The sequence below is a fragment of the Herpailurus yagouaroundi genome, unplaced genomic scaffold (genome assembly GCF_014898765.1).
Source record: "Herpailurus yagouaroundi ecotype Mexico unplaced genomic scaffold, PumYag 188, whole genome shotgun sequence".
In the NCBI taxonomy this organism is placed as follows: domain Eukaryota; kingdom Metazoa; phylum Chordata; class Mammalia; order Carnivora; family Felidae; genus Herpailurus; species Herpailurus yagouaroundi.
In genome coordinates, this window is record NW_024412419.1 from 21,928,401 (window position 1) to 21,943,976 (window position 15,576).

The window sequence follows — 15,576 nt, forward strand, 5'->3', positions numbered from 1 at the left end:
CAGAGAGCTGAGTGGGTTACAAAGAGCAAGCAGCTCTGAGTGCTGAAGCCTAGGACAGCAGTGCCCCAGTGGTTCCTCCTTCAAACAAGCTCTGAGGAACCAGGAGTCAGGAAGCCTCACGTCATCCACACAGCCCTACATTCCTGGTGCGTGCCCCGGCAAAGGGCCATCGTAACCAATGGCCCGGAAGCCGACCAGGGACCGAGGGCCCTGAAATGAATGTGGGAACCAGGCCCAATCAAACAAAGTCATCTCATTTACTGATGAAGGGACCAAGGCCTGCTTGTGACATGACTTGCTCAAGGTGGTAAAAATCTAGGTTAGACTTCAGACCTCCTGACGCATGATTCGGCGCTCATCCCCAAAGACCACGGAGGTGTGACCTCCAGAGTGTTCTGTGGCTGCAGGCTAGTAGTCCTTGTAGGTGTTTCCTCATCATCCTGAATTATGATCAAACTGGAACTGTTTCTCCTGTGACCCTGCTCCCTGAGCCTCTGCCAGACCACTGCCATTTCTCCAAGGACTCCAGATAGAAGCCTTAGAGAAGCAGTTCATTCCTGGTCATTCCTCATTCGCTTCGCCTCCTCCTTTTGACTCCCACCCCCACATAGATACTTCTAGCCCTATTCTACTTCTGTTTTTCTCCTCCCAACAAGTTCCTTGCCTGCTTTTATTGATCGTTATGACTTTTAATTCCCTTGCCTCGCTTCAAAGGGCTTTCTCTCCATTATTCCAGGTAGACACTGTAAGAGGTAGGGGTGCCCGGGTGGCTCAGTCGGTTAAGCGTCCGACTTCGGCTTAGGTCTTGATCTTGCAGTTTGTGAGTTCGAGCCCCACATCGGGCTCTGTGCTGACAGCTCAGAGCCTGGACCCTGCTTCGGATTCTGTGTCTCCCTGTCTCTACCCCTTACCCGCTCATACTCTGTCTCTCTGTGCCTCTCTCTAAAATAAATAAACATTAAAAAAAAAAAAAAAAAAGAGGTTAAAGTAGTTGTTCTGTGTGGCCCTAATCTTCAGGCCAAGACCTCACCCCGCCAGCAAAGTGGGTGTGGTCGCCAAAACAATGCCTCCTCCCTAAAGGTGTCCAGGTCATAATTCCCAGAACTTGGAAGATGTTAGGTTACATAACAAAGGGGGATTAAGGTTGCAAGTGGAATTAAGTCACTCATCAGTTGACCTTAAAATAAGGAGAGTATTGTGGGTTATCCAGATGGGGCCAGTGTAATCACAGGGTCCATACAAGTGGAAGGGGAGCAGAGGAGATACCCTGTGAGAAGGACTCAATCTGCCGGCTTTGACGATGGGAGGGGCCTGAGCAAAGAAACTCGGGCAGCTTCTAGATGCTGCGAAAGGTGAAGAAACAGATACTCCCGTAGAGCCTGCAGAATGGATCACTGTCCTGCAGACACCGTAGTTTAGCCCAGGGAGACCCTGCCAGACCCTTGCCCTCCAGAACTATAAGATAATAAACGTGTTGTTTTCATCCACTAAGTTTATGGCAAGTTTGTTACGGCAGCGATAAAAATCTAACGTGGTAAGTCACACTGCTTCGGTGAGCTCACCCTTCCTGCCCCCACACTAGACACCCACCTGTCTTGCTTGACCCCACATCTTGATTCTTCCCTCAGACCCCACGTGGGTAGCTGCCCAAGTCCGCTGCACGGCTAGTGTCTGAGGCTGCTCTTGGAACGCCCAGAGTTCAGGGACATAAAGCCACTGCCGCCTCCTCCACCTCTTCCCAGTACCCTCATCATACTAAGTCTCTTCCTCGTGGAACACTTAGATGGTGAACTATAATTTTCTGCTTTCACATTTGCCTCACACAGGCTTCGAGTTCCTCACAGGCAAGTGAGGTGAATCCTCTAGCTCCCCTGGCACAGTGCCAGGTGCTTAGGTAGAGAAGGTGCTTAGAAAGTGCAGAAGCGCCTAAGTAAGTGAATGACTTCTCACCCCTGGATACCAAGGTACAACAAATGAGCGGTCAGACGGTGCCAAAGACAGATAGAAAAGAAAGCCCCTCCCATCCTTTTTAACTACGTCCACCACGGGGCAGACCCTACGGAAAGCCCGCCCGTTCTGTTTCTCTTCAGAAAAGAACATCTCTTCGGTGACCCTACACGTGACAGAAAAAGGGTTGAGCAAAGGAGATCTTGTTGTGAGGTCGGGTAGAACTAAACCGATGATCCGAAAAAAATGAACTGATGAACGAGCAGCTCAATTACGGTCCTGGGCAAAAGCACTCCATTTCAGAGGAAACGGAGGCAAGGTCAGCCACAGTCAGGCCAGAAGGGGCTAGAGGACAGGCAGGAGGCATTCCCCCCGCCCCACCCTATCCTTCACATATACTCACTTATTTTTCCAAAACAGTAGATTGTGCCACTTTCTCACTGGCTTCCCAGTCCACATTTCTGGCAGACCATAGCATATGGGTTCAGATCGCTTTCCACCCTTCTTCACCTCCCAAATCTCATTAAACACCATCACACTGAACTACGTCGTTTCCCAGCTTTGCCCTGCTGTGCCCCACCTCTAGGCTTTCACTTAAAGCAATAAACCCATACGGCTGGCCTGTTCTTTGCACCTGTCCTGATCGCCAACCAGTGAAAATTCTCCCTGTCCCCGGACCCATCTCAAATGCCACCTCTTTCAGGAAGGCTTCTCTAATCTCCTTCCTATCCTTAGGATATCCTTAGGATATCCTCATCACTTCCCAAGCTGTTCATCCTGTAGGAATTTGGACTCTATCAGTTCTTACTACAAGGTCTCACCTATCTTGTACCTGAGTACGGCAGGTATGAATCTCATCCTTAAATGTAGGAGTGTACCTGAAACAGCACATTTCCTTAATTGTAATAAGTTACTTTCATTTCTCCTCTCCTCCTCCTCTCCTACTGGGATACTTTACATTTTGAGGTTTCACATGATACTACAAGCATGGTGGAAGGCCCTCCAGGGACAGAGAAAGTCAGCAGCAACCTCTTTTGAGTGGTTCCTCAGGTCTGGGGCTCTTCTTGATGACTCCCTGCCACATCTGGGACTTGGGACTGACTCTTGCACTGAGGGTCAGAGCCATTCTTTCCTATTCCCTGTAAGGGGAAACAGCCCTGGCGGTCCCAGAACCCCAGACTTTTCCCTTCTATTAGCGGGGGCCACCGCTCTCCATTTCCTGTCCTCCAAACACTTCCCCTACTCGCAAGTTCCATCCTCTTCCTTGTTCTTCCACAATAGATTTTTTTTTTATAGCCCAATAACTTAAAGTTTAACCACTAACAACAAAAAAACTAGCACTTTCCTAGAAGGGAGAAAGCATGTAATCTTCAACCTCGCCCCGAAGGTAAGGAGAATGTTCCATTCCATCTTTCTGGCACCACTAGAAAGCAAAGAAAACCGCAATTGGTTACATTTCCAAGTCACCCAATGCAGTGGCCTTCATACAGTAAATGCCCAATTAAAATGCTCTGAATACAACAGCCTCTCATCTCAACGCCTTTGCGTGGATTTTTTTTTCTTTTCTTTTCTTTTTTTTTTTTTTTTTTTTGCTACGAAGGAGACCCCAGCCGCCCGGCCCGACCCGATACCTTGCTAGAGATAACGCGGCGAAAACGAAAGACTACAAGTCCCAGGCTGCCTTGCGGTCGGCATCACGCGCCGCGAGGCCCTGCGAGGAGACGTGGCAGAGCGCGGTGCATCCGCGCCGGACCGGAAAGCCCAGGGAGGTGGCAGTGGCGGGAGGGTCGGAGCCATGGCAGCCAAGGCGGCTGGTGGGGGGCGCTGGGAGGTGGTGAGGAAAGGGCGGCGGCCCGGGGCCGGCGGCAGTGGTAGAAGCGGCGGAGGGGACCGCCGGGCTCTCGGGGAGGCGAACGGTGTGTGGAAATACGACCTGACCCGTGAGTACCCACCCGGCCGGCCGCCAGCGCCGCCTCCCGGCCCCGGGCCTGCCCCTCCGGCGAGGTAGCTAGCAGCCACCCGAGCCCCTGGGCTGTCCTGCCGATCGGCACCCCCCGTTCGGCGAGCGCTGCCGTGCGTCGCCCCTTGAGCCTCACGGGAGGTAGACAGCGCTAGGAGGGAGCTGTCCTCGCCTCGCAGATGAGTTAACCGAGGCCCAGTGGAGTTAGGTGCCCTTTCCCGGGGTCACATGTCAGAGGGGACCAGGACTGCTGTCTGCACACACCCTACCAGCTGTTCCCGGCCCTAGCTTGGCCTCTGGGGCCAATGTCTGAGAGCTGGGGAGAGGCAGCCGGCTTCATCGTGCTCGGTGCCGCCTCCTTGAGTAACCAGCAGGTACGGGGTGGGGGGGGGGGGGGGACACCGCCGGGGGCGCCCGGCAGCGGAAGGAACGACCCCACCACTCATTCTCAACACCCAGCGAGTATTTAAGTGGCGCCTCTTTCCTCGAAGTCTCCTGGAGAGTGGAGAGAGCTTGCCACTTGTTGATTATAGAGTTGTCACACTGGAACCAAGACAGAAAAGTCCTGACCTCCCAGACTGGTAGCCACTCACCAAGGAAGCCAGCCCTCTGTATCCTACTCCTCTGCTAGTTCCCACGTACTCTGACTTATCTAATAAAGAAATGCCTCACCTCTTTGAAAGAGCCTATGAACTCAAGAGCTGCCATGACTGAAAGAAGCAACCGGGAGGGCTGCCCGCCCTGCTCCTTAAGCAGGACGCAAGAAGGGGCGTTGAGGCAGGCTCCCCACTGGAGACGAATCTGGTGGCAATGTGGGGGAAGGCACCGCTGTTCCCGTGAGGCCCTCATGACTCAAGGATGGTCCCCCTTTCTCTGCCTGTCATTACCACAGCTCCAATTCAGACGACAAGCACCCTTTATGAGCGGGGCTTTGAGAGAATCCTGAAGCGGCAGAATAAGGAGCAAGTTCCACCCCCTGCTGTGGAGCCTAAGAAACCCGGGAACAAGAAGCAGACTAAGAAGGCGGCCACCCTCGCCAACCAGAACCAGAAGCAGGGTCGCTTCCGCAGCCTGGAGGAGGCACTGAAAGCTGTGAGTGTGCCTAGACTTTAGGTGGGGAGACAACAGGGACGTGAGGTGTGGAGAAGATGAAAGGAACAAGGGGGTGGCGGTGGCCGCCGAGGGACCTGTGGAACTCGAGACACTACTTTTGGGAGGAAGCATTCAGGAAAGGGCAGAAATCCCAAGATATAGAATGCTTGCATTTAAGACAGATCGGAAATAAGTTTCTAGGGAAACCTAGATTATGCAAGGAGAGCCTTGAAGACCCAGGGATACTGGGGAGAGGGTAGAGAAACAGCTGTGGTTCCTCGCCCTGTGGAAGCAGCAGTGTTTCATTTTCCGTCTGGTCCCCTTGAACATGTGAAGGGCTTAAGAGTATTGGGCCTTGAGATCAGCAATCCCAGCTGTACTCTTTTCCTCAAATATCCGGGTGCAGCAATATTGTGGCATTCCACATACTTAACACTTAAAAGCAGAAACCCTTTTTTCCTTCTGCCTTCACCTAGTTCACCCGTTTTCCCACCTCTGTCCTGTTTCCCTGTACTCACTCATAACGCACCACGGGGGGCCTGTGTCCCTGGCAGCTCGACGTGGCAGCTCTGCAGAAAGAGCTAGACAAGAGCCAGAGCGTGTTCTCTGGAAACCCATCCGTGTGGTTGAAGGACCTGGCCAGCTATCTCAACTACAAGCTCCAAGCGCCTCTAAGTGAACCCACTCTAAGCCAGCATACTCACGGTTAGTTCTTCTGACTCCCTCAAAATCAGACCAGTTCAAGGAAACACCGAAAGGGCTGTGCGTCAGCACATGAGTTAGTAAAAGAGCCCAGTGCCCCTACCCTGTCCTGATTCCTGTGCGTGAATCAAAGATGTTCTCGAATCATAACAGCTGTGACAGCGCCTGGGCCTCACTGGGATAGGGAGGATGCCAGCCTCAGTGCAGGGGGCCTCTGCCTGCACTCCCCATCCTCAGGGAGTGCACAGAGCTGCAGAAGCTTCTGGTCCTAGCACTCACGTGGAGGCCTGTCGGCCCCAGATTATCCCTACAGCCTGGTAAACCGGGAGCTGCGTGGGATCATCCGAGGGCTACTGGCCAAGGCAGCAGGGTCTCTGGAGCTCTTTTTTGACCACTGTCTGTTCACTATGCTGCAAGAACTGGATAAGACGCCAGGTGAGTGGGCCCCCCTGTGAGGGTTAGCCCCCCCCCCCCCCCCATCTTGGAAACCTACTAGTCCCTTTTTTCTACTTCCAGATGGGCTGGGTGGTTCTGTTTCCAACAGGGAAATGTACCGATCTCCACACTCTTTTGGAAAGAGAAAGTTAGAAGTCGCTGGGCCTGCGTTCTGGGCTCACAGCTGCTAGAAGGGAGATTTCAGATTTGGGATGTCAAGTAGGGTATGTACGTCTGAGAACACATGTCTCTTCAGGGGAGTCACTACATGGTTACCGCATCTGTATCCAGGCCATTCTGCAAGACAAGCCCAAGATTGCCACCATGAACCTGGGCAAGGTGAGCTCAGGCTGGTGGTGGGGACACCAGGAGGCTAGGACTGGGGAGGCTGGGCAGAATCTACACTCTGGACCGAGTTAAGGGGTAGTAGAAGACCCTCTAAGACCAGTATTGATGGCTAATGCTGCTAGTGCTTGTCCTGGATGTGCTTTGTATGTACGTGAGGTAGGTACTGCCGTTACTCTCATTTTATAGAGGAGAAGGTTGAGCTGCGGAGGGGTTCAGTAACTTTCCTAGAGTTAGTAAACTAGTAAGCGGAAAGTATGGTCGAAGGCCACAGCCTGGTGTCAGAGCACATGCTCTGAATCACTACCCTGTACTACTCCACTGCTCCGTGGCCTGTCCCTTGTCTCCCTGTTGACATCTCTTCCTGCCTGGCGTTGGGGTGCTCCTGGTGCTTTGCCCCATCCCAACCTGCCTTTCCCACCGGTCTCCTCAGTTCCTGGAACTGCTAAGGTCTCACCAGAGCCGTCCAGCGAAGTGTCTGACCATCATGTGGGCCCTGGGTCAAGCAGGTTTTACCAACCTCACTGAAGGACTGAAAGGTAACGGAGAAGGGGGGCAGGAAGAAGGGTGGTCTTGGAAGCAGTAAGCTTTTTAACATCCCCAGTGGGTCCGAGCCTGAGTCTTCCTCCTTGAACTTTGTCTCCTCAGTGTGGCTAGGGATCATGCTGCCTGTGCTGGGCATCAAGTCTCTGTCTCCCTTCGCCATTGCATACCTGGATCGGCTGCTCCTGTGAGTAACTGGGGGGGGGGGGGGGGGGGGGGGGGGGGCAGCCAGGAAGGCTTATGGTGTTCAAAGTTCCCGCTTCGGGGGCACCTCGGTCAGCTGAGCACCTGACTCCTGATTTTGGCTCGGGTCATGATCTCATGGTTTGTGGGTTTGAGCCCTGCATCGGGCTCTGTACTGACGGTGCTGAGCCTGCTTGGGATTCTCTCTCTCTCCCTCTCTCTACCGCTCCCCTGCTCATGCTCCCTCCCTCAAAATAAACTAAAAAAACTTTTTAAAAATTTTAAAACAAAAAAACACAAAGTAGCTGTTTCAGCAAAACGGGATGCTGTGATCCTGGCCTCCATAGATGTGAGGAAAACCAGGACCAGCCCCTCCCGATCAGAATGTGAGGAAGGAAAGGAAAGAAGCTATTAAGGGGTAGGGGGTGGGGCAGGGTTTATGCCCATTTCCCTAGATGTTGGGTTTAGCTGGGTTCACAGCCTGTATGGTAGTCTCCACAAGTCTGTTCCTTCCTTCCCCCATAGGATGCACCCCAACCTCACCAAGGGCTTTGGCATGATTGGCCCCAAGGACTTCTTCCCACTTCTGGACTTTGCCTACATGCCCAACAACTCCCTGACACCCAGGTAGGACTACCCTGGGGCACACCTGCTGTGAAGGATCCCAGCAGAGTCAGGAGCAGGCAGCATATTTCCTGTCCCCTCTTCTCCAACCATCCTAAATTTGAGATTCTCAACCTGCAAGGTTCAAGGGATCGGTGAACCTCCTGAGATTGTGTGGGCCCTCGAGTATCATTGCCATATGGACGTTTTCCTGGGGAGAAGATCCATGACTTCAACAGATTTCCCGGGGGCTCTCTGTGTTTGAAAAGACTCCTTGCCATTATAAGGCCCTTAGCGACTCCCCTCTCTCGGGCAGGAAAAGGGACACATCACATAGCTCCATTTAGAGCCTGTGCCTGGCTCTCCTCCCCACCCCCACCCCAGCCTGCAGGAGCAGCTGTGTCAGCTCTACCCCCGACTGAAGGTGCTGGCGTTTGGGGCGAGGCCGGAATCCATCCTGCATACGTACTTCCCCTCCTTCCTGTCCAGAGCCACCCCTAGCTGCCCTCCTGAGATGAAGAAAGAGGTGAGGAAGTGGCGGGAGGCCGCTGCAGAGGTCCCTACCTGCTGGTGAGGTCCCTGCCTTCATGGGACCCGTTTCCTGGGCACCTCCTTAGCTCCTGATAGCCACCCGCCCCACTCGCACACCACCCTCACGAGGACGGAGCTAAGCTGGTCTCTGATGTCCTGCCTCTTGTGGACGGGTGACCTTCCAGCTCAAGCTCTAGGTTGGGAGTTCCAGCCTCCCCGTTACGACCTCTCAGACATTTCTGGGGTCTTGGCATGATTTCCCCATTCTCTGGGATGGGTGTGTTGCCTGGGCTGCCCCACTTGGGGGCCAGGGGTTACCTCTCAGCACCCTCCCCTCCAGCCAGCCCCAGGCCCCAGCAGTTTCTCCTGTCCCCTATGCAGCTCCTGAGCAGCCTGACCGAGTGCCTGACGGTGGACCCCCTCAGCGCCAGTGTCTGGAGGCAGCTGTACCCCAAGCACTTGTCACAGTCCAGGCAGGTGGGGGTGGGGGGCTGCCCACCTCCAGTCCATACAGAGAAGCCTAATCCATGCTTCCCCACCTGTCCCTAGCCTAGAAGTAGAAGGGGAAAATCTGTCACTGTCCTTTGGGTTCGTGCCTCTCAAATTGAGCGGGAGCGTTGCTGGGGTGGCCTCTAGGAAGCTGCCCACTGTGGGAGGGAAGTAAAGGAGCCAGGGCCTAAAGGGGGACGGGAAGGGCCAAGTGGGCCCCCTGATTGCAAGGGGTTGTGCTTTCCCCATAGCCTGCTGCTGGAACACCTGCTCAGGTCCTGGGAGCAGATTCCCAAGAAGGTGAGGAGCTGGGAGGACATGGCAGGCTGAGCCTCGTCTGGGTTCTGGGTTCGTACCCTTCAACCACTGCCCCCCTCCCTGAGAAGGCACTGTATTCACTGCGTGGACAGTGAAACAGGGTGGAGGCTCGGTTCCCTTACAGACTGAATGCTGTCCTCTCAACCCAGACTTTTCTTATCCGATAGACACAGAAGTCATTGCAAGAAACCATTCAGTCCTTCAAGCTTACCAACCAGGAGCTGCTAAGGAAGGGCAGCTGCAACAACCAGGATGCCGTCACCTGTGACACAGCCTGCAAGGTACCAGCACCCAGCCCTCCCCAGCCCGCGCACCGTCCTACACCTGTGGCTCAGCACATTCTCCGCCCCACCTGTCCCTGGAGGGGAGGAGGCCTGGCTTGAGGCCCGCCTTAGGAGGCGAGGACCACCCCCTTCCCATCTGACCACCGGTCCTTCCCCCTCCCCTCGTAGGGCCTGTTGCAGCAGGCACGGGGCTACCGGCTGCCCTGGACACGGCTGCTCCTACTGGTGCTGGTCTTTGCCGTAGGTTTCCTGTGCCATGACTTCCGGTCACATAGCTCTTTCCAGGGTAAGCAGTGATTGGCAGGTGAGGAAGATAGCACGAGGGTGAGGCACGGAGCTAGGTGTAGTGGCCACTGCCCCTAATACAGCCTTGTCCTAGTCCTACAGAAGAAACCTTTCCAGGCAGGCTTTTCTGTCCACAACTGTGACATTACCGCTTCAGATTGGACTGTTGCTTTGCAGTGTAGAAATGCTTGTGTATGCACGGTCTTGTTTGAGAAAGCGTTATCTCCTTTTTAACTCCTGAGGAAATTGAGGGTCACATTTACCAATTAGCTTCAGATCACGGCTGGTAAGTAGACGGGTGGACCCTCCAACCCAGGCTTCCTGACACCTGCCTGGCTGCCTCATTCCCATTCACCCGGCCCAGCAGGAGAAACGGGCTCAGCTCCCCAGGCCTGCACCCCTCCCTCCAAGCGAGCATGCTCCGGAGCAGACTGGAGCCAGCTCTGCAGCCCTGGGAGCACGCTGCGTTCTGCTACATCCCCCACTGGGCCTGCTCTGGGGCCTGTAGTGTCTGTCTCCCCACTCCCTGTCCGCCTTGCCCCCCAGCTCACCACGGGCCCCCTTTACTCAGCCTCCCTCTCTGGCCGGTTGCTTCAATCATCTGGGTTCTTGCCTGCTGGCCAGCACGTATGTGCCAAGGTCTACTCCTACAGCCTGCAAGGCTACAGGTGAGCTCCGCCTGGGGAGGGGAGAAAGGAGGTGGCAGGGAGAGGGCTTGGTGTTCGAGGTGGTGGCGGTATCGGTCGGGAACGATGGCAGTTTTCCCTCCCCAAGGCCTCCCTTCCCCCCAGCTGTTCTCAGGGGAGCCGAGCTGTCTGAGGAAACTCGGCCTTCCTTTCTCCCCTCCATCTTGTACAGCTGGCTGCAGGAGACCCTGCCAGCCTGGGGCTCCCACCTGCTGACCGTGGTGAGGCCCGGTTTGCAGCTGGCCTGGACCCACACCAATGCCACAGTCAGCTTTCTTTCTGCCCACTGTGCCTCCCACCTTGCCTGGGCTGGTGACAGCCTCGCCGGCCTCTCCCAGAGGGTAAGCCAGATACAGGGAGAATGGCTGGTCTGCCCAGGGGCCGGAAGGTCCAGCCCCGTGTGGAGCGGGTCCTCAGGACCAGGATGCGTTCTCCCGGTGCTCTAACCGCCCCCATGCTCTGTGCTCCAGCTACAGATCCAGCTCCCCGACACCCTGATCCAGCTGCTCCAGTCTCTGAGGGAGCTGCTCCTGCTGCTTTACCACAGTGTGTTGCTGCCGCTGTGGCACGTCCTGCTAGAGGCCCTGGCCCGGGCCCAGGAGCGCTGCCATGAGGCGTGCAGGTGAGAGCCGCGTCCAGCGCTGCAGCAGGAGCCCCGGAGCCTCCTGCCCTTTCCCCAGGGACAGGGCTCTCCGTCCAGTCTCTCCCTGTGCCCCACCCCAGCGGTCAAGCGTCCCTAGGCGACTCCGGGATGCGGGTCGTGGGTCTGAGCTGCAACCCTGTGACTTGACACTGCCTCCCAACCCCCACAAGTGTTCTGCTCTCCTCCCAGAGGTGAGGTGACTTGGGACTGCGTGAGGACACAGCTCAGTGCGGCTGCCCGCTGGACCTGGCTCTGCCTACAAGACATCACCGTGGCTTTCTTGGACTGGGCACTTGCCATGATATCCCAGCAATAGGCCCCGCGTCCCTGTCTGGGGCAGCCCTCGGAGACTGCTGGGGGGTTTCCGCAAAGGAGTCTTTTTTACTTGGCGCCCGAGTTCTGTCTCCTAGGCAAGTGGCCAGTGGCCTCTGTCCCACTTCTACCTTTGGTGGGGACTGAGCCCAGAGGCATCTCAGCCTCCTACCCCTGATCCCACTGAACACTTGCCTGGCCCTGTTGCATGTAGCTCCCGGCCTCTGTCCTCAGGCCAGTAGCCTCTGTAGCCCGTTCTGGTCTCCTGCTCTCCACTTCCTTCCATCTCATCCCCAAAGCCCCAAAACAGCTCCTCTCCAAAGTGGTGGGACTCCACTGAGTGACATCTGCATTCTTTTGACGAGTGATTCCTGCTCCCAGACTTTGGTCACGGTGGAACAAGGAGAGGGGCCTGCAGAAGAATATAACACCATAGTGGGCGACAGCGGCCTCGCCTCAACCCACAGCCTGGGCGTGACTGTCAGTGGACGTGAGGCCTGGCCGGAAAGGCCTTTCACCTCCAAATGCCCAACTTAAGTCCTTTGAGGCCCCTCACTGCCCCCCCTCCATCGTGGTCCTACTTCCTTACTCTCCACTCCCCTTTGTTGCTGGGGGACTCTGCCTCAAGGTTCAGCTTATCTCTGCCGCCCAGCCCTACCGTCTGCCTGGAGAGCAAAGCCCAGGTGGTTGTGTGCCATGGGCCCAGCGAACCTTCCAGCAGCCCGTCGAGACGGGATTCAGCATGTGGCCCCTGGGTATGCCTACTGGGTGGAATAAAGGACACAGGTGTGATTGCCAGCTTTCCTGTCCGCATCGTCACGTCGGGATTCCCATGGTTGTGAACGGGACAGCGAAACACTGGGCATATGCGTGTTCTCCTTTGGCTCCCTGCCTCCTGGAGGTTGTAGCCACTGGCTGCAGGGGAGCTTCTGGCAGGGAAAGCTCATGCCCATCACTCTAAACTTGGACCTGTTGAGGATTCCAGACGCTCCTTTTGCTGCCCTAATCATATTGTCTCACTTGCCACTATGATTCGTGTCCCAACACCTACCTTGATGGCTTGACTATTTTAAGCTGGAAAAAGCAGGGAGAGTTTCCTAGGGGAATTCTTGGTTTGTGTTTGGTGGTGGTCTCTTCCTTGCTAGGACCTTCATTTTATTTTATTTTATTTTATTTTATTTTATTTTATTTTTTTTTTTTTTTTGTATTTTTATTTGTTTTCAGGTAGGCTCCACGCCCATTGTGGGGCTTGAACTCACAACCCTGAGATCAGAGAGTCACATGCTCTCAGAGAGAGCCAGCCAGGCTCCTTGCCAGGACCTTAATTTATTAATTAGTTTTATAAGGCAAGGAGTGAAAGATGTAGGACTCCAAAAGACACACGAGTCAAGGGCCTATCACCAAAGCCCCTTTTTGTTTTTGACTGGGGACCGTAAGAGAGCTGCACAGACTTTCCACTCTCACCTCAAGATTCTAATGTTTGAAATGTAAGCAGTGCTAGAGGTGCGCTGTCCACTCCAACCCCCCCAGGCTGGTTCCTGCTTCCATCAAACCCTGAGATGACAGCAGGATGATGGCCAGCTACCACTTTCCCATTCAGTTGTTGCCCTGAGACTCTGCCTATCAAGTAGCCAGCGTAGAAAAATCATGGCACAAAGTGAGGTCATGAGTACAATGGCATCTCCCGTTGTGTTCTCTTCCCTTGTTAGGATGTAACTCTAACCTGTCGACGGTTAAACAGTCCATATTGGGCAGAACCCTGCTCCTAGTGGCAGCTGACCACGACCATTTTTCCCAAGGGAAAAAACCCACCTGGCAGCTAAGGTCTGGGACTGCTAGGCAGGACTGTCCAAGGGTCCCAAGACCTCACTTCCCAATCAGAAACGGGTGCAATTCTTAAGAATAGCTAATCCTTCTAACTGGCCTGAATTCAAGGCAAGTTGAAGGAAGGGCTGCTGTGAACCTGGCTTGGCAACAGCATAGGACAAGTAAAATGACAACCCTGTCCTATGATGACATTGAATCACCAACGCTGCTGGACTGTCACAATCCAGCAAACCAAAGAACGCCACTTAGGAGTGCTGCGTTGGTTTCTAGTGTGTACGAGATTTACCTTGCTGGGTTTGTTTAATTTCTGACCTAGAATCCTGGGGTACAACGTGTAATCAGGTTGGCTGGGGCCTCCACAGCTTTTCATAGGGACACTGACACCCTAATTGGCTTTATTTGATAAACCCCGTTGTTTGACCTGTTATTGGAATTGTCCAGAATTTCTCCGGTGTCAAGAGAAGTAGTCCAACACTGCACCTGCTGTCCAATAAAGCTAAACCAGACACCCAGAAGTTTCACATTTGGCAGACCTGTCAATGCACAAGTATCTAAGCTGAGCCAGTGAACTGACCTAGTGTGGACTAGACGAGCAGACCCAGGCTGACAGGTGGGCTATCACCCTATGATGATGGGTGTTACTGGAGGAACAGAAGTCACCTGACGCCTCAGAAGGTCACATTTGGACATTGTAACTTTACTTTTTACACAGCTGGAGTTCTACAGATAACGTGCCCCAAAAAACGAAGGGCAGTTTGAGTATGATTATCTTTTGTCAATCTCTTACCAACTCCTGTATGGGCCTGCGAGTTCTGGTACATGACTCATTTGAAACACTTCTTCCCAAAAGGCTTAAAGCACGTTTCTGGATGTGTACCTATAGCGCCAGCTTTACAGCAGGTCAGCTTAATGGGTGGTCTGACTTCCCCAAAGCATGGCGTCGCTAGACTCACCTGTAGCATTGCCAGTCCCTTCTCAAATGCCATCACCCCTGGGGTGGAGCGTTTCCCACGGAGACGGGCATGCCTGCCTGTTCAAACGATGATTTCAAAGACTCTCTAAGGACATAGGAAAATGCTTATAATTGAGCTCAATTTGTTGAAAATGGGCTATAATAAAAGTATCCAGAAGAGTGTTGGCAAGGATGTGGAGAAATTAGAACCCTCCTACATTGCTGGTGGGAATATAAAATGGTTCAGTCAGTGTGGAAAAAATTTGGTGGTTCCTCAAAGAGTTAAACATATAATTACCATAAACCCCAGCAATGTCACTCCTATACACCCAACATAAAAACACATATCCACACAGAAACTTGTACATGAATGTTTATAGCACTGTCATTCATGAAAGTTAAAAGGTGGGAACAGCCCAAATGTCCATCAATAGATGGATAAACAAAATGGTATAGTGATACAATGGAATATTATGCAACCACCAAAAGGGAGAAGGTGCTGACACGTAACACAACCCGGAAGAGTCTCAAAAACATTATGACAAGTGGAAGAAATCGGGCACAAAAGGTCACATATTTTATTATTTCTCTTATATGGGATCTCCAGAATAGGCAAAGCCATAGAGAAAAAGCAGGTTAGTGGTTGCCTGGGCAGGGGCGCCAGTCAGGGAGTGGGGGAGTGGTGGTGGGGAATGATTACTTAAAGAGTACAGGATGTTCTTCTAGGGTGATGAAAAAAATAAGTTTTGAAACTAGAGAGAAATGATAATTTGCATAATACTGTGAATGCACGAAGTGCTACTGAACCGTTCATACTTTAAAACGGTTCATTGTATGTTATGGGAATCTCGTCTTAAAAAAAAAAAAAAAAAAAGTTCGGTTTACCAGCATCCTTCCCCTCAAGAAAGAGAGTCAATGGGCACACTAAAGACTGAGCCAAGAAAACTGCCCAAATTAACACTCTCGGACACAGTGGTAGCATTTGGAGCAGCAGAATGAAGCTAAACTAAGAAATCGGTGGGGAGATTGTTAACCTCCTGCTTCGTGGGTGGGCGCAAGAGTGAAAGCCCTGTGTGCTCAGTGACATCAGAGACCTCGGATTTAAAGTGTAGGGCTGCAACGGGTCCTAAAACCATCACTGGACCTGGATTTGCCCGGGGCGACTGTGACTCCAGGTAGCCCAGGCCGCAGAGCTGGAAATGGTCCAGGTCTTCCCACACAGGCACTCCGCCAGACCACCAAGCAAGGCTTTGTAGGGGAGGTGGGTTTTAGGTTGGTTTCAAAGCCCCAGGAAATTCTGGTGGGCAAAGGATTGTAGGCTGCCATTCCAGGCCCTTGGAAAGAGGCGCGGAGGTGTGACGAGATAGGGGCAGGGGCGGACGGGTGGACTTGGCCTCGCCCAGGGCCCCCTCCGCGCCTGCGGCCAGGCCGGAATCGCA

At 53.6% G+C, this 15,576-nt stretch overlaps 1 protein-coding gene and 1 long non-coding RNA gene across 3 annotated transcripts; one reads left to right on the top strand and one right to left on the bottom strand.

Moving 5' to 3' along the window:
• Positions 1–3,293: 3,293 nt before the first annotated feature.
• On the bottom strand, positions 3,294–3,680 carry LOC121044237 (uncharacterized). Its single transcript, XR_005797214.1, has 2 exons — positions 3,579–3,680; positions 3,294–3,370 (listed from the first exon to the last, which is right to left on the bottom strand). It is a non-coding gene; the product is annotated as an uncharacterized LOC121044237 (long non-coding RNA).
• A 34-nt stretch (positions 3,681–3,714) lies between these two features.
• Positions 3,715–12,156, top strand: TMEM214 (transmembrane protein 214). Of its 2 annotated transcripts, XM_040496276.1 has the most exons (17): positions 3,716–3,887; positions 4,800–4,999; positions 5,554–5,704; positions 6,002–6,136; positions 6,393–6,475; positions 6,915–7,020; positions 7,130–7,211; positions 7,733–7,834; positions 8,195–8,336; positions 8,723–8,814; positions 9,082–9,130; positions 9,316–9,429; positions 9,601–9,718; positions 10,289–10,385; positions 10,576–10,744; positions 10,874–11,025; positions 11,236–12,156. In XM_040496276.1, exons 1-17 carry the CDS (start codon positions 3,743–3,745, stop codon positions 11,360–11,362), a joined length of 2,064 nt encoding a protein of 687 aa, XP_040352210.1. In that variant the 5' UTR covers positions 3,716–3,742; the 3' UTR covers positions 11,363–12,156. The 2 variants fall into 2 exon arrangements, with proteins under 2 accessions (XP_040352212.1, XP_040352210.1); XM_040496278.1 differs by lacking the exon at positions 11,236–12,156 and having other exon boundaries at positions 3,715–3,887; positions 10,264–10,385; positions 10,874–10,990.
• The last annotated feature ends 3,420 nt before the right edge of the window (positions 12,157–15,576 follow it).

Bases quoted from the DNA above. Each gene is read 5' to 3' on its own strand.
- TMEM214 (XM_040496276.1), top strand. From the start codon at position 3,743: ATGGCAGCCAAGGCGGCTGGTGGGGGGCGCTGGGAGGTGGTGAGGAAA. The intron at 6,137-6,392 runs GTGAGTGGGCCC...ATGTCTCTTCAG, and splicing joins AGAACTGGATAAGACGCCAG to GGGAGTCACTACATGGTTAC. The intron at 11,026-11,235 runs GTGAGAGCCGCG...CTCTCCTCCCAG, and splicing joins CGCTGCCATGAGGCGTGCAG to AGGTGAGGTGACTTGGGACT.